At 44.3% G+C, this 27,363-nt stretch overlaps 2 protein-coding genes across 2 annotated transcripts; both read left to right on the top strand.

Annotated features, from left to right (window-relative positions):
- The first annotated feature begins 363 nt into the window (after positions 1-363).
- lin52 (lin-52 DREAM MuvB core complex component) lies at positions 364-13,021 on the top strand. The gene is made up of 6 exons (XM_056296267.1): positions 364-382; positions 1,727-1,801; positions 1,891-1,928; positions 3,132-3,198; positions 3,803-3,886; positions 12,503-13,021. Exons 1-6 carry the CDS (start codon positions 364-366, stop codon positions 12,556-12,558), a joined length of 339 nt encoding a protein of 112 aa, XP_056152242.1. The 3' UTR covers positions 12,559-13,021.
- A 4,606-nt stretch (positions 13,022-17,627) lies between these two features.
- On the top strand, positions 17,628-22,755 carry vsx2 (visual system homeobox 2). Its single transcript, XM_056295367.1, has 5 exons — positions 17,628-18,194; positions 18,524-18,608; positions 19,323-19,446; positions 21,745-21,925; positions 22,376-22,755. Exons 1-5 carry the CDS (start codon positions 17,774-17,776, stop codon positions 22,753-22,755), a joined length of 1,191 nt encoding a protein of 396 aa, XP_056151342.1. The 5' UTR covers positions 17,628-17,773.
- Positions 22,756-27,363: the final 4,608 nt, after the last annotated feature.

Genomic DNA, 27,363 nt, shown 5'->3' with positions numbered 1-27,363 from the left:
AATTTCATTTTACTACTTGGATTACGGAAGTTTTTAGAAGAAGGTTTTGGTTTGTAGTAATGATTTAGCATAAAAAATATATATAACGGAAAGGGTGAACGTATAATTAACTTTCAACCTTATAATTCACTTATCAAGCTTACAAATTGGAAGGCTAAAAAATGCTATTGCTGCCTTTTTTATTTTTATTTTTTTACTGTTTTTAAACTGGCTATATTTTACTCGACTTGGAAGCAACCTAAGTGGCCAAGGCATGCTCCGGTGAGATATGCAAACACGCCACCTGGCGGTCATTTCCTTAAGGTAGCGCGGTACTTCGGGCGGCTGGCATTGGCTGTAGTTCGTCACGTGTTTGTTCTGAAGATGGCGTCTCCAAATGGAGGTAAATTCTAATTCCTTACCCGCTACGCTGTGTATAAATTGACATTTTGACAACGTTATGGTCATAAAAACCTTTCGCAAATTTAACGATTCCTTACCTTGACGTTTCGAGGCCGCAGAACACACATGTTGCTGCCATACGGGTGTAGTTTAGAGATGTTTTTGGCAGCTGGCTTAAGCCTTACACCAGCCAGTTCCCCCCGTCTACAGTACATGTACAGAGTGCAGACATGGTACACTCAACACACCAGGCGGCAAAGCCTTGAGTCGCAATGTCATGATAGCAACGGAAACAAGCTTTTACCTAAACCAGCCAGCAACTTCACCAACTTCACCACGTAAAGACAAAAAGCGAGAACATGTTCAGTACATGTAGTTATAACCGTGTAATTGTATGACATATTTCACTGTGATTCCCCCTGGCTCCTTTTCGACAGCCTGGTGTTGCTTACACGCATTGCAGTGCACATAGTTGCCTTCAGTAACGTGACTGCTGTATGTAAGAGGGAGACTTGTTTTGTTCCTGTCTGTTAGTGTCTGTACTCAAAAACAAAAACAAACATATCACAGGGCAGTAACATCTTGGAGTCATTTGTGATTATGAATGTTGAATTGTGAAAAGACATGTATGGGCGGGTTTGTTGACGTCAGCTTTGCTATACACTGGAATGTCTAGCAAACCTTTGCCCAGCCGCTTGCCCTCACTGGGTGGACCTCATGTCCCTGTTTTTATTGTGTACTACTGCAGCCAAGCTGGGCAACTTAACGTTGCATCTGCAGAGTCTATAAACACGTTTAGTGTGGTTATACTGCAATTTACTGTTATTACTGTGCTTAGGTTTGAGTGTATGCAATTCAGGCATAACCTCATGCTTATTTCATTTAACGTCATTCTATTCAATTTAACAGTATATTATTTTACAAATCAAGTGAGCAAAGTAAAAAAAGTTGTATATGTGTCTGGATGAAGACACTTTAGAAAAATAAAACAAATTGTGACATTCGACTTAGTGTTCAGTTCTGAGCAGAAGCTTTATCAGATATTTTGAGAAGGTGGTTTCAAAGCAATAAGTACATCATGGTGCTATCACTGCTAGGGTTGTAAGGGGGGGGGGGGCAATGGGGAATGCTATGGTTCCTGAAATGGGAAATCCCATTTCAGGAATTTGACTTGGTGAATTGCTTACATTTAACACAACATAGCAACAAATCATAGAAACATTCAAATAAAATTTAGGAAGTGTTTACATGCAATATGCACAAGATCTCTGTGAGAGCCTGACTGACCGTACTGATGATAATGTTTATATGGATATAAAAAGCAAATGCCATCTATGTCTGATAGGTGATGACTTTGAGTCTTCTCTGCTGAGTTTTGAGAAGCTGGATAGAGCGTCACCAGACCTTTGGCCAGAGCAGTGTAAGTTGGCCTCTCTATGTCCTTTTATAAATAGTTAATATTGATTATGCATTTGATCAGTCTCACTAACCCCACAATCTGTCACACAGTGCCAGGTGTTGCAGAATTTGCTGCATCTTGTAAAAATGTGAGTAAGGTTTTACTTTGCTATCCTTGAATTACAGCAGCGTAATTATTTGCATGATTATTTGAAGTTAGATATGGTATACTTAACAGAAACTAAACAGACTATATTTAAAGAGCACCTGCAGTTCTCAAATTAACTTCCAAAGCATCCCTTCCATCTGAGAAGTCAATATGTGTGATTTTTTTTTCTCGCGTATAGCGGCAACGAATATCTTTAATCGTGATTTCCAACCAGCTTCAACTTTTCAGTGAAATACTCTGTGAGACGCAGTGGCTGTGTAAATGTTAATTTAATGGATGAAAGCCATGATTGTTTGACAGTACCATCACAAGCCCCCTTCCCCTGCCTGCCTCTGTTTAGGGTGAAACTTAACTTCATGAGACATGATACATGCAGTAGGGAACCAGTATGTCCTGGCCCTAAATTTACCGAAGCTTATTGTTAACATACTTAAACGTAACACTGTAACTATAGTTGCCGTTACAGAATGAAAATCGACTTTTGCATATGCATTGCACAACATTTCAAGTGTGTCATTGGTATCCTGCTCAGTGACTATGTTTACATGATGTTAGAAAAAGTTGATTTATTGTGTTAGTCCAACTAAAACTGGACTTTTAAAATACATATAAACGTGTTAGTCCAACTGAAATCGTACTAAATCGAATTTCTCGAAGTCAGACTAATACATCTAGATATGCAGTTGGGGATCGATTTACTCTGGCATGTATACGCTTCAATCGGCCCCGAACTGGCCTAGGTGTTCTGTGCATGATCCATAGTTCCCACGGCGGTCTTTCACCCGAAAGTCGAACAGCGTAGTATCACCAGTATCAACATGGCGAGTGCTAGAGTGAGAACCACGCATTTCCGGACAGGCAAGGACACAAACTTTATCTTGTCTCAGCTAAAGGAGTTGACTATCCTAAAGTACATGGATGGAAGGAGAACATGGAATAGCAAACGATTGTAAGAAAGTGGCGGAAATGTATGTGACACAATAGGTCAACCGGAAGAAGGTCCCACATGTTTAACACTTTGTTGTGTTTATTTATTTAAGTTATCACACAAATAACAATGAAAAGCTGTGGAAAGCAAGATTTTGACTGCAGGTTCTCTTTAACAAACCATACATTCTGCAGGTTATCAAGGCTATTGCAGAGAAGCCTAATACTGAGCCTTTACTTGTGTTTCGTATCACAGCCAATCACCAATTCTCCTCCCAAGTGGATGGCGGAGCTGGAGAGTGAGGATATAGAAATGTTAAAAGGTAGATTTAAAGAAAAATCGATCGTAACCTCATTATCTCGTGATCTTATGACTTCCATCTATCCATTAAGAAGTTGTTAATTAAGTTAAAGAGGCACCGGGTAACGTTTTGGATTTGGACAACATCTTTTACACTGTTACAAAGACAATAAAGAGGCTTTTTATTTGTCATTGCGTAGCAACAAGATAAATGCATTTAATTACAAACTACTGTAGCACAAAGGACTATCAGGGAAGAGAGTAGCTGTGTTCACAGACGAGGTAAATTAAATTGCTGTACTTTGATAGGTATTATTTATTGAGCTGCTGTAAAGCAATCCCTATATTTCCAAATATGTTTCATGCCTGGTGGAAGACAAAACATATTACAAAAAACAAGGCTTCTAAGGAACTGATCTAACACCAATTGTGTCTTTCTCCCATTACCAACGTTCCCTTGTGCCCCTTTAAGTTATGCTCCATTTGTTCATTTGTTATATTGGAAATTTGTTCATTTTGTTGCCATTAAAGACACTGGGGTATGGGGGGGGGGGATGTTATTATGTAATCTTGTTAAGTGCAATAATTTTTTGCTGAAACTGTTTTCTACTTCCATCCTACTACAGAGCTGGGTAGTTTAACCACAGCCAACCTAATGGAGAAGGTCAAAGGACTACAGAACCTGGCCTACCAGCTGGGCTTAGAGGAGTGTAAGTATGTGAATCAATGGATGGCGGATGAAATGTACATTACCCTTTCAGTTGAGCTAAGTGATACAAAAGTGCTTTGTATGAGATTGATATAAAGACACACAAATCATGGAAAGTTGAATCAGTTCATTTGGACACAATGTTTATTGAGAGAAATGTTTCATCTGTCATGTAAGTTTCCTCTTCAGTCTCAACTGACTGCAGTTATCCCCACCCTTATAAACAATACAGTGGCATAACTGAACCAAGGTTAGGGGCTAAGAGTACTTCTGTCGCCATCTTACAACGCTGTGATTGCATTGAAATTCTAGTTAATGGTCACAGCAATTTGTCGTTTTCTTTGGTTATGCCACTGTATTGTTTATAAGGGTGGGGATACCTGCAGTCAGTTGAGACTGAAGAGATCACTTAGATGAGTGATGAAACGTTTCTCTCGCAATACACGTTGTGTCCAGATGAGCTGATTCAACTTTCTGTGATTTCCTTACCTGCATTACTGAGCATGCATAAAGACAAAGACACAATAACAATTTATTTAGTCATAAGATAAGTTCAAAGATTCAGAGTTTTTGTTTTCTAGTTCTCCTCAATAAACGCATATCTTCCTTTTGGAAAAGTGTGAAAGGATGAATGAGAAAACGTTTGTTAGCTGATGATACAGCCTGTTGGCATTTTAGGAGTTCTTGTTGAAACCAATGAGTTCTGTTAGGCTGCTAATGCCCGAGTTGACCACTAGATGGTGGTATTTGTCTTTTCAAATGTCTATTTAGGAAAGGGTTCTCCCAACAACTCATGGTTGTACACAGAACATCATTCAGTAAAGGAGACTCCACAATAGGCCTATATGATTATTTATCCCAGAAGTTTATGGAATACTTTTGAATAGAAATTTTCAGTGTGGAATTGTTGTGCATCACTGTCAATTGGCGTTAAACTGAGTCAAAAATGAAACCACAAGGCCACAATCTAGGAGGATTTTGTGAAAATTCAAAAGAAGCATGGCAACAAGAGGCCAACAGCAATAATTCAAGCACTTGATGGATGCAAAATCTACTTTTTAATCCATTGCCTAGTGCCTCCATTGTCATAATCCTTGTGGAGTGTGGATTAGAGAGCTGTATCTAAGTGCTCGTATTTTCCCAAGAGAAAAATGGGTACTTAGTTTGCCAATGAAAAAGCACACAACAGTTAAGAACTGTGGTATGGGTCACCCTAGCATGGTACATGATAATTGTCCCACAAAATAATTAACTCAATACCTGCTGATACATTGTCATAAATATTCAACAGCAACAGTTTGGAAGTGGAAATATCCTATAGGTTACCAAACCCGTATTTTACTAAATTAATCTGTCTCATGTGCTTTTCCTGTCTAATAAGATGTCGATTCGGCATTTTATCTTTTTGGAGGTTAGAGCTAAAGGTGAATGCAGTTGTGACGGCTTTTTTTCTCGTATCAGGTAGACATAGCCAGCAACACTGTATGTAAAAAAAAAGAAAAAAAAAAGAAGTAATCTTGTATGATGTAGATAAGGTGTGCTTTGCTCCAGCCATTTCCAAATCAGTGAGGTGGTGAGTGTGAGTCGGGAAGAGGGACGTAGAGAGAGATTGCGATGAGGGCTCCCAGCCTGCACTGTTTGCCTTGTGATGAGCTCACTGCTTCGTAAAATTCCATGAAGACAGGATGATTAAAGTAGGCTCGTTCAGGAGCGGATTACGCCAAACATGATTTGTCAAGGCTTTGAAAGAAATTGAGAGATTCATAGATGTAAACTTCTGAATTATTCAAGCAATGCTTCAAATTGTAGTCACGGGAGACGACGCCATAGCTTCATTAGAGTGGTTATCTGAAATGGGATGACACAAGAAATAACCAAATAGTCCCCAAACAGGGATTTTTACAGCCAGACTCGGGTGATTGTATATACACTGATATAAAACATCAATTATGCATATTCAAGCATAATATTTACATTTTATTATTCAGCTCGCACCTGACTAATTTGTGCACATTTTTGATGTCGAAGTTGCTAAAACATCTGACAAACATTAAAAGTTGTCAATTGAAAACTTTAATTTATTTTTCAGGCAGCTTCTGAGACATCTATCTTGTTTAAGACAGAAAAAAATAGTCAAGCTATATGCCATATATTTTTTACATATATGCATAGGCTACCGACTACAATTCAGATTTGTTGGAAAAAAGTGTCTTGTGTTTCTGCTCTCCCCAAGACCTAAGGAGCATGTAATCTGGCTGGTATAAAGATGTTAGCTGTCATGCACAAAGTACGGCGGGCTTTGCAATCATGTCATGTACCTCAAGATGACGGGACACAATGATGGTTATTATTGGTCCCGGAGCAGCTCTGTAATAGGTGCCTGTTTAATGCTCTCTGGTTTAATTTTCTCCTTTTCCCGGCTGTCAGGGGAGGCCTTGTAAATCTCAGCTACTTTTTCATCATGTTTGTGCGCTCCTCAAGAACCGTAAACGAGCCGCCGCAGAGGCGCAGCGCAGCGAGGGCAGGGGACAGGATTTACTGCACCTCCCCCTCCAGCATGTGGACCATTAAAGAGGGAGCTGGTTAATGGGCAGAGCACAATCAAGCAGTGAAATCTCACCCAGCCCAGTGCAGCGGGGAAGGCAACTTATATTCACTTTTCTCTTTTTGGAGCTGTTTTGACACTCAATGGTCAGCGGAAGTATAAAAAGAATAAGACGGATACGGAACGAATCCAATTGATAAAAACGTTGGGCTCCATCAGTGTTTTTGCGATTGAGGCCTTGCAAGCATGTACAATATGTGTTTGTGCATGCACATATGTTCCCACACGGGTGTGTAAGGAGGATGTGTTACACCCTAAATCTCATGGGAGCCCCCCTCCAACACCCCCAATCATGGTTGTGCGACACTAGCCGCGTCTTATCCCAGAGGGGTTTAACGCGTGCCTCTTCCCCCGGCCCCAGCTGCTGCTCCGCCCAGTGATGAATGCCTCTGTCGTGGGCCCCTGAATGTGGGCATCAAGCCCCGTGTGTCTGTGGAGAGCGGAGGCCTCTGATAAGTGCTGTTATTGGAGGTAATTGAAAGCTGAGTGTTCCTCTGGGACACGCCGGAAGGCTTCAGGCACGGATACGGCTGGTAACACAGCTTGCACATTTAGTGGTTGGTGCTCTATCACACTTGTGGGATCACGGCTCCAGGCTCCCTTGTAATGCTGAGGGACTGGAAACAGGCGCTAAGCGTACTTTCCTCTCAGACATTTCCTGAAAGGGAGCTATATCAGCTAGCCAAAGCTTTTACAGGCTGAGCTGATGTTTTGGGTTTTTTTTTTTTAAATTGCCTACCCGCAGTTTTGTCGTTAATGTAACATCATCGTGCTTAAGTAACAGCCTTGTAGGAGGTCATGCATGAAAGGCACAGCCCAGCTTATTGTGATATTGGGCCACCTGTTGTCCTTTCTCATGCCTGCATCTCCCCTCATTCACGATACCAGGTAGATCCAGGCTGACCCCTGTTGAGGTTGCCTGTTTGAAGGTGAGACTGAAGGTCGCCTCTGGTCTGACAGCTCCTAATGGGCCTGCATTCACCGCCTTCTCCTCCACCTCCTCCTCACCCTCAGGATCAATCTCTGGCCTATTAGGAGTGCAGTGCTGCTGAATATGATTGCATTCACTGTGCCCCACTGCTGCTAATGTGCCTCCATCAATCCATCAGGGCGGGCTGACCGCAGGGCGGGTGGTTATGAAGTGCCTGCACTGACAGACGCCGAATGAGGAACAGGGGACGCCCACCCCTCACCCCGCTACCACCAATCCTTCCCTCTTCCTCTCCTCCTCACCTCGTCTCCTACCCCGCTGTCCTCCTCTTCACACTGCTCCCCAGCTTCTTTATGGGCTCATAGTGGAGATGAATGGCAGTGTCAGGGCGCCTCGGTGTCGTGAAGGTGGCACCAGGATTGGCGTGTTCAGAAAGTGAAACAGGCAAAGAGTGGTGGGAGTATGTGTTAATCAGCGTAGAAGCTGGGGTAGCGTGAAGCTTTCTCGTGACTCAGTAGGCACGTATTTGTCATCAGATAGGCTGTTAAGTGTCGGAAAGTCGCCCATGTGACATTCAGGATCTTCATACTACTTGTGATTGATTGTCTCAACTTGGTTCAGAAGCTGCCTGTAGATTACACCAGAGTCATGTTTTGAAAGTGAAGCCAGCAGTGTTTCATAGCAATGGCAGCGGATAAAGTCGCAGCTTGTTATTGTTGTTTGGAAATTCCGCAACATTTCTGAACACATTTTTAGAAAAGAGTGATGTGAACATCTTCAAACAAAGCAGCAGGTTGCAGCTGTAGCTGTTGGGGCTTATCTGTATCTCGAAGAGAATCAGTGTCAGAGCGCTGTAAGGGAGAGGGAGGTGGAGCTGCACACAAAGGCTATACACATATGCATCTATACACATATGCATCTATACACACACACACACACACACACACACAAATGTAGACACACCCCTCCTCATCCTTGCCTGCCTGCCGCCTCCCTGAGCAGATCGGAAATGACACCTCATTTCCATAAAGGCATTAGGAATTCATTGGATTTTCTTTCCCAGCTAATCATAGTGCGGGTGTAAAAGCCTTTCAGGCTCTTTAATGAATGAATTTTGACTGATTGCCTATTAATAAGGACACCTCTTAAACAGGCATAGGCTGAGGCAGGGGTGGGGAGGTACAGATGTGCGTTTGTGTGTGTGTGTGTGTGTGTGTGTGTGTGTCAGCCAGGCGAGAATGCATTGGAAAGGGGGGGGGGTAGGAGTGGAGGGGAGGGCCCTCTCGGTTGGGACATAAAGAGGAACCAGTGGCTCTCCTGGGAAATCACAGCTCGTGTCTGCATCTTAAATATCCCTGTGAAGTATCAATAAGTGGGTAATTGAATTTTGAACACAAACATGAGTGTCAGGTGTATGTGTTGCAAGGCGGAGGTTGGGGGGGGGGGCAGGGGCTGACGCTAAACTCTGTGTGTGTGTGAGTGTGTTTGTGTATGGTTGTGCATGTGTGTGTGTGTGTCATCTCCTCTGTGGCTCTGCTTTCCCGGGGGAGGAGGGCGGTGAGAGTGGATGTTAAATCCATTAAATAAAGCTTACAGGCCGTAATAGCCAAGTGGCACTCTGTGATGGGCAGCAGGGGTCAGATAAGTTCTCTTGACTCTTAATGAAAGTGAATTGGGGCAGTAAGGGCCAGGGTCCAGGACTCTAGTTAACCCAGGTGGTCATCTGTCTTTGGGGGGCTAACAGGGGTCCAGCAACCCGCCAAGCGCACGGTAGAGTGGCTGGTGGGGAGGTGGAGGTTTAGGGTGGGGTGTGAGGTAGGGGCTCTGCACTGCTCAGCTCAGTGATGATTACTCTCATTTTATACACGAGGGAGCTGGGGTGGGGGGCTGGGTGGGGGCTGTGACAACAACATGCTCAGATCATGGCCAAGGAGTGGGAAGTAAGATGTAACACCCAAACATTTTCCTTCGCATCTACATTCAGGTCGCATGGTATCTGCCATATGAAAAATGTTCAGCAACACAGAACATCAAGGAAATTGTAGAAGCATTTTGCATTTGAGTTACAGTGATTCATCACAGAAATTTCTGGAGTATAGACTAAGGCACTGGCGGTTTAATATTGGACACAAAAAAGGCCGAAATGTATATAGCCTTTGGGTATATTAAGCTGTGTTTGCAGATATAAGTTCATCCCAAATAGTGCATTATACTAGAGCAGCAGTGATCAGACACAGATCTACAGCCCACGAACTGCTGTGCTGATGTTGGACCAGGGAGCTGAGGGGTACTCAGCCAGGCTTGGGGGGCAACTGGCGCAGCTGGGGTGCGGTCTTCTATTATCAGCCCCATGCTGGCCAGTCTGTCTAGCTCTAACCTGCCCACGCTTTGTTTGTTTACATATTGCATCAGTTTATGAAGAGCTCTACATTGATTTCAAATGGCTTGGATAAAAATAGAATACAATCAAGTGATGGAGCATATTTAAATAGGATTGAATGGGAGGGGCCGCTAGACCACAAGGCTTTGTTTTACAGAACTCAGAAGGCTTCATCTGCCACACATTACCATTTTAGACTGACAGAATCGCCGACCAGTTAGAGATAAATGATAATTAAATACTGTAGCAACACATCAACAGGGCAAGGATAGCCCTCAAAATCCATTGGGTGTCATTTAGTATGGATGTCAGCAGTAACAAGTTGCTGATTAACTTAGTGCAAAATTAGTAATTGACCTTTCTAATCAACTAAACAAGTCCCTCTAATCAGTATTGATCTTTCCTGGACTGCGACAGTGTGTGTGTGAGTGAGTGTGAGTAAAGGGTGTCATTTTGAATGTTTCCATTTTAAATTGCATTGCATGGATAAAAACAATATTTACAGAAATTAAACTCTATAGGAAGTTTAAATTCAAAACAAATTCACCATTCGCTAATTTTCCAAGTGTTGAATACCGCTTCATTCCAGAATGATATAATTTAGCTGACCTGTTGGCCCAAAGTGCTTTGGTGGGAGGTTAGTACAAAGTTCTGTCTGTACATGTGGACTACATATCGCTTGCTTGCATTTCCACTCAAGTTGATGTTCTCAGCAAACCACAGCTTCTGGAGAAGTCTGTTTGATTCATGTTGTATATTATCTTTTTTTTCCCATTGTTTCAAACTTAACCAATGACTCTTTGCAATGTCGCTCGTCCTATCAACCAACTGTGCACACACCCTCACTTTACAAATTGCAAAATTCTCTCCCATACTTCCTTTCAGTCAGTCAGTGAGCCACACATCATAAACTGAGTGTCGAATTCAGTTTAATGGGGTCTTTAATCTGATAATATATAAATGATATGAGTTTCTATCTGATGGGGGGGTTGCTGAGCTGAACTCTAATTAATGAGAAGCTCAGTGGGGTGAGGGGTCTCGCGGGGACCGGCACAGCCATGCCTGATCACTTTCACGGGTTTGGCTTGCCACAAGACGGAAAAAAGGATGGCGAAACTGAAGATATCTCAAAAATCAGGACCACTACCCTTTCCTGCTCCTTCCATGGCACTTCTTGATAAGAAAATTACATCAGTGCACTTGTACTTTTAGGGTCACCCCAATTTAATTTATTCGCCTCACCAGATTCTGATAGCTTCATTTCGATTTGAGGCTGTCTGTCTGTCAGCGGGGTCCCCTGGTGACTTTGTTTAGGATATTTGAAAAGACATTGCAGTGCAAAATGAATCCATCCCATTCCAATTAGCATCATGTTTAACCTGATGATGGACACCTCAAGGTGATGTGGCCCCCACGCCCAGACGCACCATTATCATTCGACATTGGGCAACTCATCTGAATTACTAACTGCCTTGGCTTTTTCATCAGCCGCTGGCGGTTGGGGGTGGGGGGGGGCCTCCTCACAAGCCCACGGCCAGACAGCAGCTCATCAGCAGCAGTGTCAGGTTCAACAAGGAGCTTCAGCTCCTCTGCTGTGCACCAGCAGTCTCTTATCTCTGATGGGACGACACCGGCCAGCTCAGGCCCTGATCGTACTACTCCTCCCAGAGGTATTATAAGGCTGGATAACATTCTGCTCAGTGCCGATCTGAAAACAGCGGACTCTGTTTGTGTGTTTAATGTACCTTTTGTAAATACATTGACCAGTTTTACAGCACATGAAACCCGTACCAGAGCCGAGAGCCCGATTCTGTTATTATCTTAAACAAAGAGCAATTACTGCACCTCTCTAGGGTTTGCAGCGATGCTGGAGAAACATCCCACCAGTCTGTCTTTGATGGAAAAGCCTCAGAAATGATTGCTCTCCCCACACGGTCCATTTTAAAAAAGGCCTTCAGTGGGACCATTTTGTCATAGAGCTGTTGTTTGGCATGGAGTCAATGCTCTTGCACAGACCAAATCCCGCCCGAACAGCGTCGTGCAGAATTGAGTCATTTTTACCTTTTTGATAGTTGTCAGCAATCAAATTTTATTCATAGATATAGGACTTGGTTATAACCTCTCGTCAGAAACACCTCTATTCTGTTAGTAAATGGATATGTTTATTAACCATCTCAATATAGACCTATGCAGCTCCTTGTCTAAAAACACACTCACTCTCTCACTCTCTCACTAGCTCAACAAATAAGGAGCAAAATAATCCAGTGAGTCAAGTAAATTCTTTATGAGACAGTACAAGCCTGTTTCATGCCATAAACAATCATCAGCTATAAATAAATAAATAATTTATATATATATATATATATATTATATATATATATATATATATATATATATATATATATTCATGTCCAGAATGAACATATGTTTGTATAAATTATTTCCCACTTTGATGCTGCTGAAATTAAACAAGTTTTGCATTATTGAGCAACTGCTGTGAAGTTATCGTGGAGTCGCTGTCAAATGTCTTGTTGGATGCATCAGTTTTGTTTTTGTTTTTGTTTTTTTCAGAGAGTTATCAAAGGTTGCCTTAAGGTTGCAGTGTGTAACCTGAGCTTGGTTATGCATGAGTTCAGTATGAATGATGTCTAAAATAGATCACCTGACAGTGTCACTAAGTGATGTGGTTTCTTTTCTACAGCCAGGGAAATGACCCGGGGAAAGTTCCTGAACATCTTGGAGAGGCCCAAGAAGTGACAGTTTGAATAATGCCGTTTTTACAAAACTACAACCAATTTGGGATAATAAGGTGAAACTGATCCATGATTTTATAAATACACGCGGAGAATGTTCACACCACTACAACTAAAGTCACAGAGACTGTTCAAATAGTGAACGGGGGGAAATGGTCATTCACACAGCTGAGGTCTTCTCTGAAGAATCCAAGGGCTGCAAAATCATTTTATTCTCATTTGTGTGTGTGTGTGTGTGTGTGCGTGTGTGTGTGTGTGTGCGTGTGTGTGCATGTGTGTATAAGTTGTTGTCCTAGATATTTGCCTTCACTTTTATGAAATTTGCAAATGTTGAATTACTGAAAATTTCACATTAGCCTGTAGATATACCTTGAATGTATGTCCCCTATTTATTGTTATTGTTATTTCTATTTTAAACATGATTCAGATTTTTGCAGTTTGCAAAGTTATATAATAAATTTTAAAATGCAAAGATGAATGTCAGTTCTTATGGTCGTGGCCTGTGGAAACATCTTTATTTTCCAGTGTTTGTGTGTGTGTGTGTGTGTGTGTGTGTGTGTGTGTGTGTGTGTGTGTGTGTGTGTGTGTGTGTGTGTTGTGATGCAACCACTTTCAGAGACATTCAGCTTTTAATTAGGGCAATAACTTCATGCCTCTGCCATTCCACAAAGTGCAGCAGCTCTCCAGCTCTGGACATGTAAGGAGCTCTGACATGAGAGTGTTTCCCTCCTCTACAAGGGCATATTTTTCCATTTAATGAGGATTGGAAGTAGGGTCCTCTACACAAAACATTGCGTAAAAATAATATTGCTCATTGTCATCGCTGTTAATGAGAGTTGACATAATTACTAGGACCATTTCTTTTCTAATTAGCACACTTCCAGCATTGTTGGAGCTACTGGCCAGGCAAAAAGGGAATCAGACAGGCATACCGAATGGGAAACAAAAAGAAGTCCATCTGCCATAATTAGGTAAGACAATGGCTCGGACTGTTCTCAGCTGGAGATGTCACAGGGGCTCTGGCCACTCACTCCCAACAAGTTACACTTCTCCCTGGGCCACTAATAAGCCCCTAATCGTCTTTCCGATTCACACGGACAGAGGCCGCCACTGCCCCAGCGGCTTCACCCCCTGCCTCTCACACGGACCCTGATTCACCCTTCCAAAAAATATGGGTTGTTTATGTATTTTTTTTGTTGTTGTCATTCTCAGATGGAAAAGTGTGTATTTGTGTGTGTGTGTGTGTGTGTGTGTGTGTGTGTGTGTGTGTGTGTGTGTGTGTGTGTGTGCGCGGCTCGGTCCCGGGACAGACAGACTGGGAGGTTGAGGGTAATGAAAGCCCAGCATGGCCTGATAGCCAGGAATGTTGGCTGGGGGACAGGAAGTAACTTCTTGCTCACTGAACATAAAGCTCTATAGTATGCTTTTCACTTTGCACAAACTGGGTTGTTTACTTTACCTTTTTTTTTTGAGACATTGTGACCTTATTGATTGGGGACCCTGCCAACCTGCCATAGTTTAGAGGGCTGACTGGTTGACATAACATGTGGCTAGGTTGACTGTCGGACACTTGTTGATAATGACTGTTGAACATTGATCAGTCTGCCGAGCGTTGACATGGTAAGTGACCCAACATCCACAATATGGTGCATACACTGGTGGCTGCTTGTCACCCATAGCCTCTGGCCCCCAAATAGGCTCTTCATGAAATGGGTCATTCCCCACGGAAGGGGGTCATCCATATGGAAAAAAAAACCTGCAGAAGCCCATCCGTCCACATCGCGCTGCCTTGACCTCACAAGAGCCTCAGTGCCCTGACCAACGTCAATCCGATGTGCCCTAAGGCCTTAAATTAGCTGTCAATTAGTGCAAATTAATCAACTCCTCGCCTAATTAAGCAATGCCGACGGGCAGCTACCAAACACGCTATTGTGGAGGAGCCATGAGAAAGCTGGTGCTAGCAAGCTTACTTTGCATTGGGGGGCCATCACATCACACCCTTGGCAGAGCTTTAGGGAGAGAAAGCAGCAGAGCCTCTAGCTGTGCTTCTTTCCCCTGACTCGGCTCTAGATGTGTGCTGTCATCAAGTTGCCCGCAACCGGTTTCAACACCAAGGATTCAGCTTGATTCATCAATACGACGGCCGGATCACGCTTCAGTCTTAGCTCTACCTTGCTGTCTCTGTGATAGGAGCCCAGCAGTGAAGCCGCTCATCACTATCTGTATGCTGTATGACAAATGTAGATATATGGCTTGTTGAGCATCAGTGATCCTTCATTCTGATTGCATATGTGAAATATCAAGCATTCACAATCTGCAGGGGCTGGGCTAATGCATAGTTATGTTTTGGGTGCATTGCAGCACTGTGCAGAGCCCATTATCTTGTGACCTTCCAAGAAAGTGGAAGTTCTTTACCACAAATAGATGCCGAGCTTTTCCAATCGTAATGAGAGGAGGAGTTATGATATTCATTGTGCAGGGCGGTTTTTGTTTGCAACTCTTTTTTCATATCAGCTTGTGACCCGCAGCAGTCCCGTACACTTGCTTCGAAGGTTAGACTGCAGGCTGTGGCAGTTTGGCTGCAGTATTCCTGTAAATAACTGAATTTATCCACTTCACATCCGAAACTGGAATAATGATGCTGTTAACATTTCCAATTTAGGAAGAACCCCCCCCCCCCAAAGGGATAACTGCGTGCTCCAAGAGGCAAGGCTTGAGGACACCCTGGGCCTGGTACAGTACATTAGGCCTAAAAAGTGGCACAGCTGAAATGGGAAGTTGGAAAGGAGTAGGAAAGGGGCAACGAATAAACACAAAAAAAATCCAACAGCTGTTTGCTTTTTAATCTGCAGCCGTCAGATCCTGCGGTCTTTGATGGGCAACCAAATCTACACGAATGACTGAACTAAATCTTCCCTTAATCTAGAGCCTTGTTAGACAGCTTCTCCTCTGCATGTAAATCAGGATGCAGCCATTTTCACAGGGTGATGGATTATTTAAAGCTACATGGAGGAGAGGAGTGTTTCACTATACTTTCCAACAAACAAAAATCCCCTCTGTACTGCACCGGGAGTGATGATCGATGTGTGTGTGCGTGTGCGTGTGGGGGGGGGGGGGGCAGTAACATATCCGTAATAGACTGGTCATCATGACACCTCCATTCAAATAGATGGGTTGATCCCAGCAGGCTTGTGTGTCATTAGCATACCTTAATAACATTGATTTCTTCATTAATGGCATTTCCGGTTACGTAATAGGCCCTATCCAGTTGCAGCGATATTCTCTCCCAAATATTCTGAATCGCACTTTACACTGTTGGTCATAATATGAAATTAGGCCCACGAGGTCACAAGTGCGATCAGACGTGAGCCTTTCGTGTAAATCTATCCAAATGTAATCCTGCCTTTGTGCCATTATGGAGGGGAAATTTGCGTAAGTCCCGTGAATGGCGTAGACGTGTGAAATAATGCCGGGTCGCATTTTAATAGCATGCGCTGTCTGGCGTTCGGCGTTTCCTCCTCATTAGTCCACAATCAACGGGCCCGTTTCGCGCGCGCCTCGCCCTAATCGCGCGCGTCATCGGCGGCGGCGTGATGAGCCTTATTAGCGGCAGCGGCAGTTTGAGCAAAGGTGACGTTTCGCAAAACAGCACAAATGATCTGCGCCGATAGGCTTGTTTTGTTCCGAGGAGGCCTGAGAAAGCGGTGGCATGTGGGCATCGTCAGTATAATGCAGATAAAGTAAGGCCAGAGATTAACGCCCTCGCGTGCGGTGTGTTGGAAATATTTTGTTTCTGCCCTCAATACAGAAATAAACTATAGTGTGTGTGTGTGTGTGTGTGTGTGTGTGTGTGTGTGTGTGAGAGAGAGAGAGAGAGAGAGAGAGAGAGAGAGAGAGAGAGAGAGAGAGAGAGAGAGAGAGAGAGAGAGAGAGAGAGAGATGACGGCCAGAGGAGGAAGCTGCTGATTCATTTATTGTCATTTCAGCCCGTGAGATTCGACTCGGTTCTGTGACTGTCATTTGTCCTGGACCACCAAAACAAACGGCTCGACCACTCCTATACATTGTAACGTGCTCAGGATAAATAAGCATACAGCTGTGCATGTCATTGTGTGGCCTAATTTGGCGCATATATAGCCACCAAACCCCTTTCATTACAAGAAGGATGCAAGACATCATCAGGCCTACAAAGTATTGGAATAACAATATTATAAAGAATTATAGTGAACCGTGTAGGGTTTTCTTTTTTTAAATTTTATTTATTTATATCAAGATGTTAGAGAAGGCCAAATTTAGCCTCAATGTTTTATTTATTTCTCACACCATAATTAGCCTTTCGGTGAAACACTGAATTTGCAGTGCATGTTCTGTACTCTGCACCTCGCGCGGTGTATTTCGCCAGGCCCGCGTGCCTGTGGTCCAAATTCTGTAAACATTTCCCATGTTTCCGAGGGAAATGTCCCCTTGGTTTAATCTGCTCTGTATGCAGTAGAGGGATTAGCGCTCGGCGGCTCCCACGCGGGCGGAGACGGGTCTCGGGTCCAGCTGTCGTTCTGAGGCCCTTTCATTCGCACGTGACGCTTCTCCGGCATCTGCACGTCGGACTACCCATCCGTGCGAGCCGGCGGATGGCCAGGGGAGACCCTAGCCAAACTACTCAGCGAAAAGCAATATATACACCTACTGAAATACCCTCACACATCGAGGTAGCTTCAAGTTCCGATTCGCATTTAAATTATTTTTTTTATTTTTATTTTTATTTTCGAAAAGTCCGCGGTAATTCATAGCCGAGATATTATAGACGTAAGGTTCGTTGAGGTGAAATCGCCTGTTTCATGAAAACCCCGTCCGCAGCTCGTCCAGGTGGTGTTACAGCTCATGTCTCCTTCCCCTTCTGTCGTTTGACTACGCTGTGCCGTGTTTATCCAGAGTGCGATCCTCGGCTACATGCACGGCATATCGGGGAGGGCGTATAATGCAGCCGTGATCCGGAGGAATGCCGAAGAGCGTCCCTAGCAGCTGATTGGCTGCTGAGTCCTGACTCTGGCTGGGATGGACCTGTTGGATAAAAGGACCATTTTCTAAAGGGCTCTTGTGTGTTTGGCTACACAGTGGATCATGCACTGGGGACCATCCTACGAGACGCTAAAGTGAGGAATAAAGGCCCGACAAAAACAACAACAAAAAAAAATAAAAATAAAAAAAATAAAACCACCGCCATGACGGGGAAACAAAGCGCTGTGCTATCGGAAAGTTTGACTATATCGAAAACCGCGTTGGGTGTGAACGGAGCTGCTAACCACCACACGCTGTCGAAGGGCGGCGCAACCCATCCGCCCAGCAGGTGCACGGGCTTCGGGATCCAGGAGATCCTGGGGCTGAACAAAGAGCCGCCCGCGGCCCCGAAGAGCGCGCGGCTGGACTCGCTGCCAGCCGGGGCGCACCTGCTCGCCGCCAGGTCCGTGCTCGGCCCCGCGGGTGTGGGAGTCGGGATGGGCTTAATCGGCCCCGCTGGGATTCCGTCCTTTTACAGCCAGCCGGCCTTCCTGGAGGTGCTGTCAGACGCGCAAAACGTTCACCTGCAACCCCACAACAACAGGACCGTGGGCTCCCTGGACGCCAGCCAGTCTGCCAGCTCAGGTGATCTGCAACAGACGTCTCCATTGTCATTATAACGTTTATCATCAAGGCCATCAAAAATATGTATTTCCTAATATAGGCAATGCATTATTATTATTGTTGTTAGAATTATTATGTACAGAACAAATTAGCTATCAAGTTCGGACTGGATATTTAGTGCATGGGTCAATTAGTCAATTATGACGTGTACTCTAATAAATAGGTGTGTATTTGGATAATGTCGTTATTTGAATATTAGCATTTATCTTCTTTAAACATTATTATGACTTTATTATGATTATTATTGATGTAATGGTCTGGATTTTTTTTTAAATTTTTTTTTTACTCAGACTCGGAGGATTTGTCATCCAATGAACGAAAACTCTCAAAGTCATCAATAAGTCAGAGCAAGAAACGGAAGAAAAGACGTCACCGGTTAGTACTGTAATTCTATTTTTATTTCTATCATCACTTATCGTAAAAAAAATGTTTTTTCCAAAAATCCCCCAAAATAACGTGGAACTGAGCTTTCGGTACTGTAGTGTGTTTTGCCTCATTGTGGATATATAAAGTTAAAATCAAAGAAGGTGGAATCAGTTCATATGGATACAACGTTTATAAACGTTTATAAACGTTGTACCCAGATGAACTGATTCCACCTTTGATCTTCTTACCTGGATTATTGCGCATGCATCAAGACATAAAGCTGAGATCTTTTGATGTAAAGATTGGTTTGTCCATTTTTTTTCTTTCTGTTCTTGTGTCTGGTATGTTTAGCTTTCAAGTGGAACGGTACATTCTTATTAACCTGTTTTCATTCCGTTTCTGGTTAATTACACACTCACTAAAGTTATTATTTTCAATTGTTTATCTTTTTAGTATTGGGGGAATGGGCACGTGGGCCCACGTTTCAAACTCAACATTTAATCGAAAAATTATACTTTTTTTTTACACAACCATACAATGATACATTGTTACGTTGATACATTATTACAATAATGCGTTGTTACATTGATTTATTATTTATTATTAGCCTATATGGTACATAGTGCTTATGAAATGCGACAGTATGTCGTTTTCTGCATATCTTTAAGGACATGACACGTGGCTCATTGGTGAGTTGTTGTCCAAATTGTTTTCTTTTCAAAGGACGATTTTCACCTCGTATCAGCTGGAGGAGTTGGAGAAGGCCTTTAATGAAGCACACTACCCGGATGTATATGCCAGAGAGATGCTGGCCATGAAGACAGAGCTGCCGGAGGACAGAATCCAGGTATCATTCAACAGCCTCTGTCCTCTGTACTCTATCCATCCATCCATCCCTCTTGTTATTCATATCACATTTACATATATATATATATATTCCACTCATTTGCTGAGCACTTTTTTATCTACATCATTGATGGTTTCTGGAAAAAAAGCTATATATATATATATATATATATATATATATATATATATATATATATATATATATATATATAAAATCCAGCCTGAATCCAGTGTGTGTTTGAGGATGGCCCCTGAATTTTATTTTATTTTAAACACAACATTTTGTCATAGCCTGTCTTTCTTTGTGAAGCATTTTTTCGTTTGTTGAAAAACATCTGTGTGCCTGGTAACCTTTATTCTGGTTCACTGGGATGTGCATTAGTCATTCGGATTTGTTTGCTTCGTACACTACCTGTGCTAATTTACATGTCCCAGCGGTGATTATGGCACCGCTGATTATTGCTGTATGGGCACTTCTCTTTATCCTGGAGTCTGTTAAAACTGTTGTGTCCCAAAAAGTTAAGCCTCACAGAAACTTCACGTTAGCATGGCTATTCACTTGTATGTCAGGCGAAGCACTGACGGTTCCTTCCGATAGTGAATGTCATTATCCCGTAGACCCTATGAAGCTCCCACTGGGGGGGGGGGGTTCTGTTCTATTCTATTCCGCACATTCTTGGTCCGTTTCACGATTTCGTTCTTGGATGGCTTAATGTGTTTATAAATTCACAACGCCGCAACATTTGGAAGGCAAAACGCGTTTTAGCAAACGAGGCATTTCAATTGTAGCGCACAGATGGACGCCTGGTGCGCACTTTTACCAAATAGTTGGCCCTCTGATGTTTGGGGGTGGGGGTGGTGGGGGGGATATTAAGCGAGCCCGTATAAATTGATCAATGACGGTCCACTCCCGTCTGAACAAAGACACCTCTCTCTCTCTCTCTCTCTCTCTCTCTCTCTCTCTCTCTCTCTCTCTCTCTCTCTCTCTCTCTCTCTCTCTCTCTCTCTCTCCTCGCCACGGCAGATAATCTCTCATCAGGCGCAGTTGGATGTGAAACAATTTGTTCTCGGAGAGGAGCGCTAACGACCTAATCAGGCTATCAAGGCGGAAGAAGATTGCGGCGTGACCCGGACCATCCATCTGCCCGCGCGCCTTTTCATTTCCTTCTCATTACCGGCTCCACGGCCGCGAAGAAATAATAATAAATATAAATAAATAAATACATGAATGGACAAATAGGCGAGCGGGCCTGCGCGGCCCCGCTTCCGAGCCTAAATAAAATTAACAGCCAGCGTTGTCGTCGGGTGTAATTAGTTAAATCAGACGCGGGCTCGCCTCCGCGTGCCGGGGGTAGGGGGGGTGGGCGGCTCTCGACGTCACGCGGGGAGTTGAGATGAAATAACTACATTGAATTTATTAGCGCGGGTCAATAGCGGCGCTCCCCCGAGTCCCGCTAGTTTAATTTCCCGTGATATTTGCCCGCCTGCCCGCCATCGATTGGCTCTGAAATTAACTTATTTTTCAATCAGCCTCGGCGTGCCCCCGGGTCGCTTCTCCTCGCGCGCTTCCACCCACACCGGGGCTTCCTTTGAGGGGCAGAGTCGGAGAAGCCATTTTTCACTAAAAAGCATCTTGCATAAAATGGGGGCCTATCATCGGCATTAGCGGAGAATGGCTTGGAAAAACGACTCTGATCGTTTTTCAATTTAATATGTGCTCCTCTCCAGAATCTCGGTGCCGGCCCCTCCTTCCTTATTTTTTTTTTTTTGCACTCACACACAGCCATCAGAGGTGGCTAAGTAGACTGTTTAACAGCCCTGTGTTGTGCTATAAAATCAATTTGTCCTCTTACTGAGCTGACACGTAGCCTGGGGCCGGACCAGTTGGCAGTGGCCAAGTGAAGTGTCTTGACGTGTCAAACATCTTTACTGCCACCACGAGTAAAGGAGATAACCCCTGACAGGAGGCAGGGGATCTCTTACACCTGTAGCCAGGGTTGCAATGGAAAATCAATAGACTGAATCAAAATGCACTCGCTGGTCGCTTCACACAACACATTTCCAAATATCTGAAACAACCGTCTTAAAGCTAAAAGCGAGATGCACAAAGAAAACAGCGGAACAAGAAGCTGATATTCCTTTTGTCAGCTGCAAACTGCAGCGGGATAGATTTCTTCACCGTGCTTCTTAGTTAGCATGGATAGCGGTGGTGCACAGCAGCAATGTCGGCGAGGCCGCTGTTGATTCCTGTTGGCAGTAACCGGGCGACTTCTCTGGGTGTTTCTATCTCCGGTTCCAGGTGTGGTTTCAGAACCGCAGGGCCAAGTGGAGGAAGAGGGAGAAGTGCTGGGGCCGCAGCAGTGTGATGGCTGAATATGGACTGTACGGTGCCATGGTGAGGCACTCCATCCCCCTGCCAGAGTCCATCCTCAAGTCTGCAAAGGACGGCATCATGGAGTCCTGCGCGCCTTGGCTGCTTGGTGAGACTACTGTCATACCATCCCTCCAACATGTCTCGAATGAGGACGTGTAATATCAGTACACTTTTATTTATGTCTCAATTATATTCCATCATGATGATTTCAGAGACTTTAAACACTGGGTTGTTGTGAGATGGCATATAAACAAACGATTGTCATCCTGACTGGTCACAGTGCCCCAATCACTAATGGACATTCACATGTATTAAGCATGGTGAATATTTTCAATCTTGACACACATCCTGCTTTAGATTTTTTATTTTTTTTGAGGGGTTGGAGACAGAAAGCAAAAATATCTACATGACTGTTAATAGAAATGTTGGATTCTTCTCAGCAGATAAAATACATTAACTGACCCATATGTAGTAATGCACTGCCATCCTCATGTGAGCATATTGTGAACCATATTCTATACTAATATTCTAAACTTTCTTTGCTTACTATTTTCAGTCCAAGATGGCTTTCCCATCAGCAGACGCTATTCTAAATCTGAATTCCCGCAATTCTTTGCAGGGATGCACAAAAAGTCCTTAGAAGCGGCAGTTGCCACGCCAACAGGGAAGCCCGATGCACCCCAGCAACCGGCTCCTCAGAGGGCGGACGAGAGCGAGGTGGAGGAGAAGAGAGCGGAGGGCAAACCCCCCATCTCTAAAGAGGAACTGAGAGAGAACAGCATTGCCGCGCTCAGGGCCAAGGCACAGGAGCACAGTGCCAAAGTGCTGGGGACAGTTTCTCGTGACAGACTGCTGGAGGGCAAACGGGAAAGACAAGCCGCCGAGGAGAAACCCGGTGATGCTCTGAGTCCAGCCGAGGAGGCGGCGAGTCCATAGACACCATTCCCAGGAATGTTTCGACGTAGCGGCCTGGCCTAGATACATCAAAATTCACTGTCGCCCACTTTGTCCTGCATGGAAATAATCAGATGCTGAACTCACCCATTCTTAAGGTGGCCTATGTTACTTTGGACTTCCTGATAGAAGATACTTTATTCGGCCGTCTCTTGTAAAACAACATTGCACTTTTCCTGTTTCACATCCAACCTCTGTTAAAAATCATCGCTGCTTATAACGCACTACTAGTGAAACCAGACCATTGGTCTGGTTTAGGATGATGTCTGTAGTTCCCACAGCTATGTATAGAAGCAGATGAGACAGATTTCATCACGTCATTTAGTGTTTATGATCATAGATCAGGACTGCTGATGACCAACAACGACCTCCTAGTGACAGAAGGTCCACATCTCGCTCAGCTCAGCACCATCCGTCCATTTCAGTGTGCGTCCTGATTCGGTGGCTTGTACAGTTAGTTAATGATGAATTTGGTAAACGTTGTCCTATATTTCTCTGTATATATATGATGGAAATTATAATATCTCACTAAAAACAGTTTGAATTACATTTTCTTGTAGTCTTACAAATGTGTGTTTTCATTTAATAAAATGTATGACACTAAACATGGAGAGCATTAAACAGAAACCAGCTTTCCCCCCCAAAAAACGTGCACCTTTCATCATTCATTATTCGGTGGATTATTTCGCCTTTCATCAAATCAAGTGGTCGAAATCTGTAAGGAAAATGAGATTTCAGAGAGGATGTAAAGCAAGGTGTGAATTTAAACTCTAACCCATCTCCCCTCAACCTCGATGTGGTACCAGAGAGCAGCTCCTAAACTTCATATACGTAGTCGCTTTTGTGCAGAGAGTCATTTTGTTGTCATGTAGTGCTCCGCTGGCTGTGCTCATTAGCAGCCGGCTCCCCTGGCTGCATGCTCCGGCTGCTCCCTGTAATCCGTCTCAGTTGAGAGCTCTCAATCTCAGATTAAACTATAGGGGACTTTTGGGATGGGAGAAAGAGAGAAAGTACGTACACCCCCCCCCCACCCTCCCAGTCTGCATTCAAAATCACTTTTGAAGGATGCCATTACCAGCAGTACACTCAAGCTGCTTCATCCTCTTATCCGCACACTTAGCCGGAGTGTTTATCAGCTTTGCTGGTTAGCATTGGCCGTCTTCGTTTTCCTGAGCTGGTTCGCTGTTTACATGACGCTTCATATCAGGCCACTTGAGCCACACGTGAGATGAGGTTGTAACCACTGCAGACCTCATTTTACTTTACGCCTCATCTACACGAGTTGCAGTGTTGACTTCTGTTCTAATTCTATATACGTATGCAAGCACGTGGGGGGGGGTGCTTATTATATTTGTAGGTGGAGAGAATTAAACAGATAGCATTTAATGAACTTAAGAGTGTCAATGTAATAGTTATGCATACACATACATACACATCCAGATGATATATTTCATTGTTGTGATTATGGGCTGCTTCATTCTTTAAGATAGATAATGAAATCAGTAATTGAAAGGTAACTGAGTAATTGAAAGATGTGAAATCACTACAACCCATGTGTAGAAGGATTAAACAATGAGTAAAAACACAGCGCTGAAAACTGTGTTTGAGGAATGGTTTCCAATGAGGCCGCCCAAACTGGACATGTATATTGCAGGGCTTGCACTCAGAAGCTTTCTACAGCACATACACATTTGTCCCTGATTTGCATATAATATGAATGTTCATTGATTCCTCGAGGCAAAAATTGTTGTGCCCTCATTGAAAAGTCAGGGTGCAGGAGCAGCTGCAGATCTGCACCTGTTGAGCCGTGTAGAGACTCAGTGGAGCGTCGGTGTTTTGGTTGGAGGCCGGTTTCCCTACTTACTACAACACTTTACTGCCACTAATTAGTTTGTCATGTTTCGTGTGTGATGAAAACGTTCTGAAATTAAACTGTCTTTGCTGAATTGGCCCTCAGACTGAACCTGACACTTGTCTGGGTCTGGTCAGGGTCTGGTCAGTTCCAGACATAAACTGGGGTAGTCTATGAGCTTGTAGCATTCCTAATACTCTGACAAATCTGTTGAAGTCTCTCTCGTGGAGCCCCAGAACCACACAAGGTCATAACATTTGGGACAGACAAAGCTCTTGCCTCTGTGGACCCTAAGTCTAATTCAGTTATTGAGTTCAAGACATATGCAGAGTGAGGATAATTCCTCCAAACTTAAGCTTTTTAAATCCTGTGAAAGTGGAATGGATGGTTTTGATAGACGAGATTTGTCGAAGATCAAGCTGTTAAGGTGGATATGACGAGGTAATTCACAATATCCCGTATGATGGACAGACTACTCACTGAAGACGATCATAAGATCATCTAAATCCATGCAAAGTAAGATCAGAGTGGGCTTATGAAAGATTTTGGCTAATGCAATATTAACATTCAATTTATTTTGGGGGTGTTAGAAGCAATGTGATTTCATTGGTGGGATTAAGTACATAAGGATCTTTTTGGCCTTGGCTCACCGCTTGGATTGGCGAGTTGAAACATCGTCAGACACTGAAATACTGATACATGGTGTTGCTCTGCCCTCTGCTGGATGCATCAGTTATTGCAGCCGAGGTGTCGCAAACAACTAGTAACACGTATACAGCTCTTGTAAAAAAAACATTTTCTTTGTGGCTAGGTGTCCAAGCTCATACTGAAATCTAAAATACCTGCAAAATAGTATGTGGAAGGGTCTCTACAAAACAATATATAGAATGCTAGACAATGCATAATATTCGTTTGTAGAGGGAAAAAAATCCACATCCTAAAAGTCAACACCAAATCATCCAGCCATGTCACTCTCAGAGAGAAAGCATTTGGGGATGTGGACTCCTTTATCTCCCTGGGGGAAGGAATCACTACCAACCAGCGTGGGGACCGAGGAAGATGTGAAGGCCGGGATGCAAAAGGTCTGAGCATCCTATGTCTTACTGAGGGAAGTGTGGCGCTCCAGAAATGACAAAACTCATATTAAAACCTGGTTCTCCAATTCAAGAATCAAATCAGTGCTACTGTAAACTACTAATAAGACCCACTGGCCGATCGACTAGAGGGTCTGACCCTTTAGTCGAGCGGTTAGTGATGTCGTCTTGTGGTGCAGTACACCACGTGTCGAATCCCGCACCGGCCGAGAAAATAGCTCGGTTACATTGGTGGCAGCGGTGGGATCCGGAAGCGTGCAGATTCTCAGAAGTCTCTTCGGAGCGTGGGAATAACAAAGCGCGAGGGCGCGCTTCCGGGAGAGGGTGACGACTGTAAACTACTAATAAGACCCACTGGCCGATCGACTAGGGTCTGACCCTTTAGTCGAGCGGTTAGTGATGTCGCCTTGTGGTGCAGTACACCCCGTGTCGAATCCCGCACCGGGCGAGAAAATAGCTCGGTTACACTACTATATGGTTAATAACATGGATATTGTAGCGGACTATGGGCCCAATTTGCCATAATTGGTTGACGTTCTACGTAAGGTAGACACGGGCCCTTTACGAAAGGGTTTCCAGGTTGACAGGGTTTGGAGCAGCGCCATGTTGCTCGCATTGTGATTTTGTACGGAAGGATAAATGACACACGTTCGTGTAGTCAATGAGAGAAATTGTCCCGGACAATTTGTCCGTCTCTACTTTCCTGCAATTTCCAAACTGGTGAACATGACTACTAATGCAGTTTCTCTCAAGCTGCCGGAGTTCTGGGAGTCGTCAGCCTCGGTTTGGTTCGCCCAGACAGAAGCTCAGTTCGCATTGTGGGAAATCACCGCGGACGCCACAAAATACTATTATGTGGTGTCGGCTCTCGGCAGTTCAACAGCAACCAGAGTGGTGAGCCTCCTCAAAAATCCTCCGCAGCAGGATAAATACGAGACACTCAAGGCTCACCTGTTGAAAACTTTTGAACTTTCTGACGCTGAGCGGGCCAGCCGGCTTTTTGCTTTACAAGGTCTCGGTGACAGTAAGCCGTCTGAACTTATGGACAACATGCTGGATCTCCTGGGAGAGCAGAAGCCCTACTTCCTCTTCATCCAACTGTTTCTGCGACAGCTGCCTTCTCATGTACGAGCTGCTTTAGCCATCACGGACTGTCGTGCTCTGGCCGGCGAAGAGGAGCTTCCTGCCCGCATCGAGAGTAGACATCCTGTCCTGCGGATATGCCCCCCCCCCCCCCATGGAAGCCGCTAATGGCAGCCCCATCCGCACTTATAGAACTACGTACGTGGAGCTGTGTTTCGGAGGACAGCGGTTCGGTTGGGACTTTATCACGGCAAAACTGGCCGTCCCCCTCCTCGGCGCGGATTTCCTATGCGCCGCTGGTGGATGTCAAAAACCGCCGCTTGATCGACGCTGTCAATTTCTGCTCGTATGCGTGTACTCAGCGGAGCGGACTCCATCAGACTGTCTAGCATGCTCTCCGCCGCAGACGAATTTCTCCGGCGTCTCGCTGAGTTCCCGGTCCTCACGCAGCCCACCTTCTCGTCTTCCACCGCCAAGCACGGAGTGGAGCACCGGAGCACCACATCACCACCACTGGCCCACCAGTCTATGCTCGGGCTCGGCGCCTCAGCCCGGGCAAGC

Source organism: Lampris incognitus, chromosome 16 (genome assembly GCF_029633865.1).
Source record: "Lampris incognitus isolate fLamInc1 chromosome 16, fLamInc1.hap2, whole genome shotgun sequence".
Classification (NCBI taxonomy): domain Eukaryota; kingdom Metazoa; phylum Chordata; class Actinopteri; order Lampriformes; family Lampridae; genus Lampris; species Lampris incognitus.
This window is presented reverse-complemented; position numbering and strand designations above follow the sequence as displayed.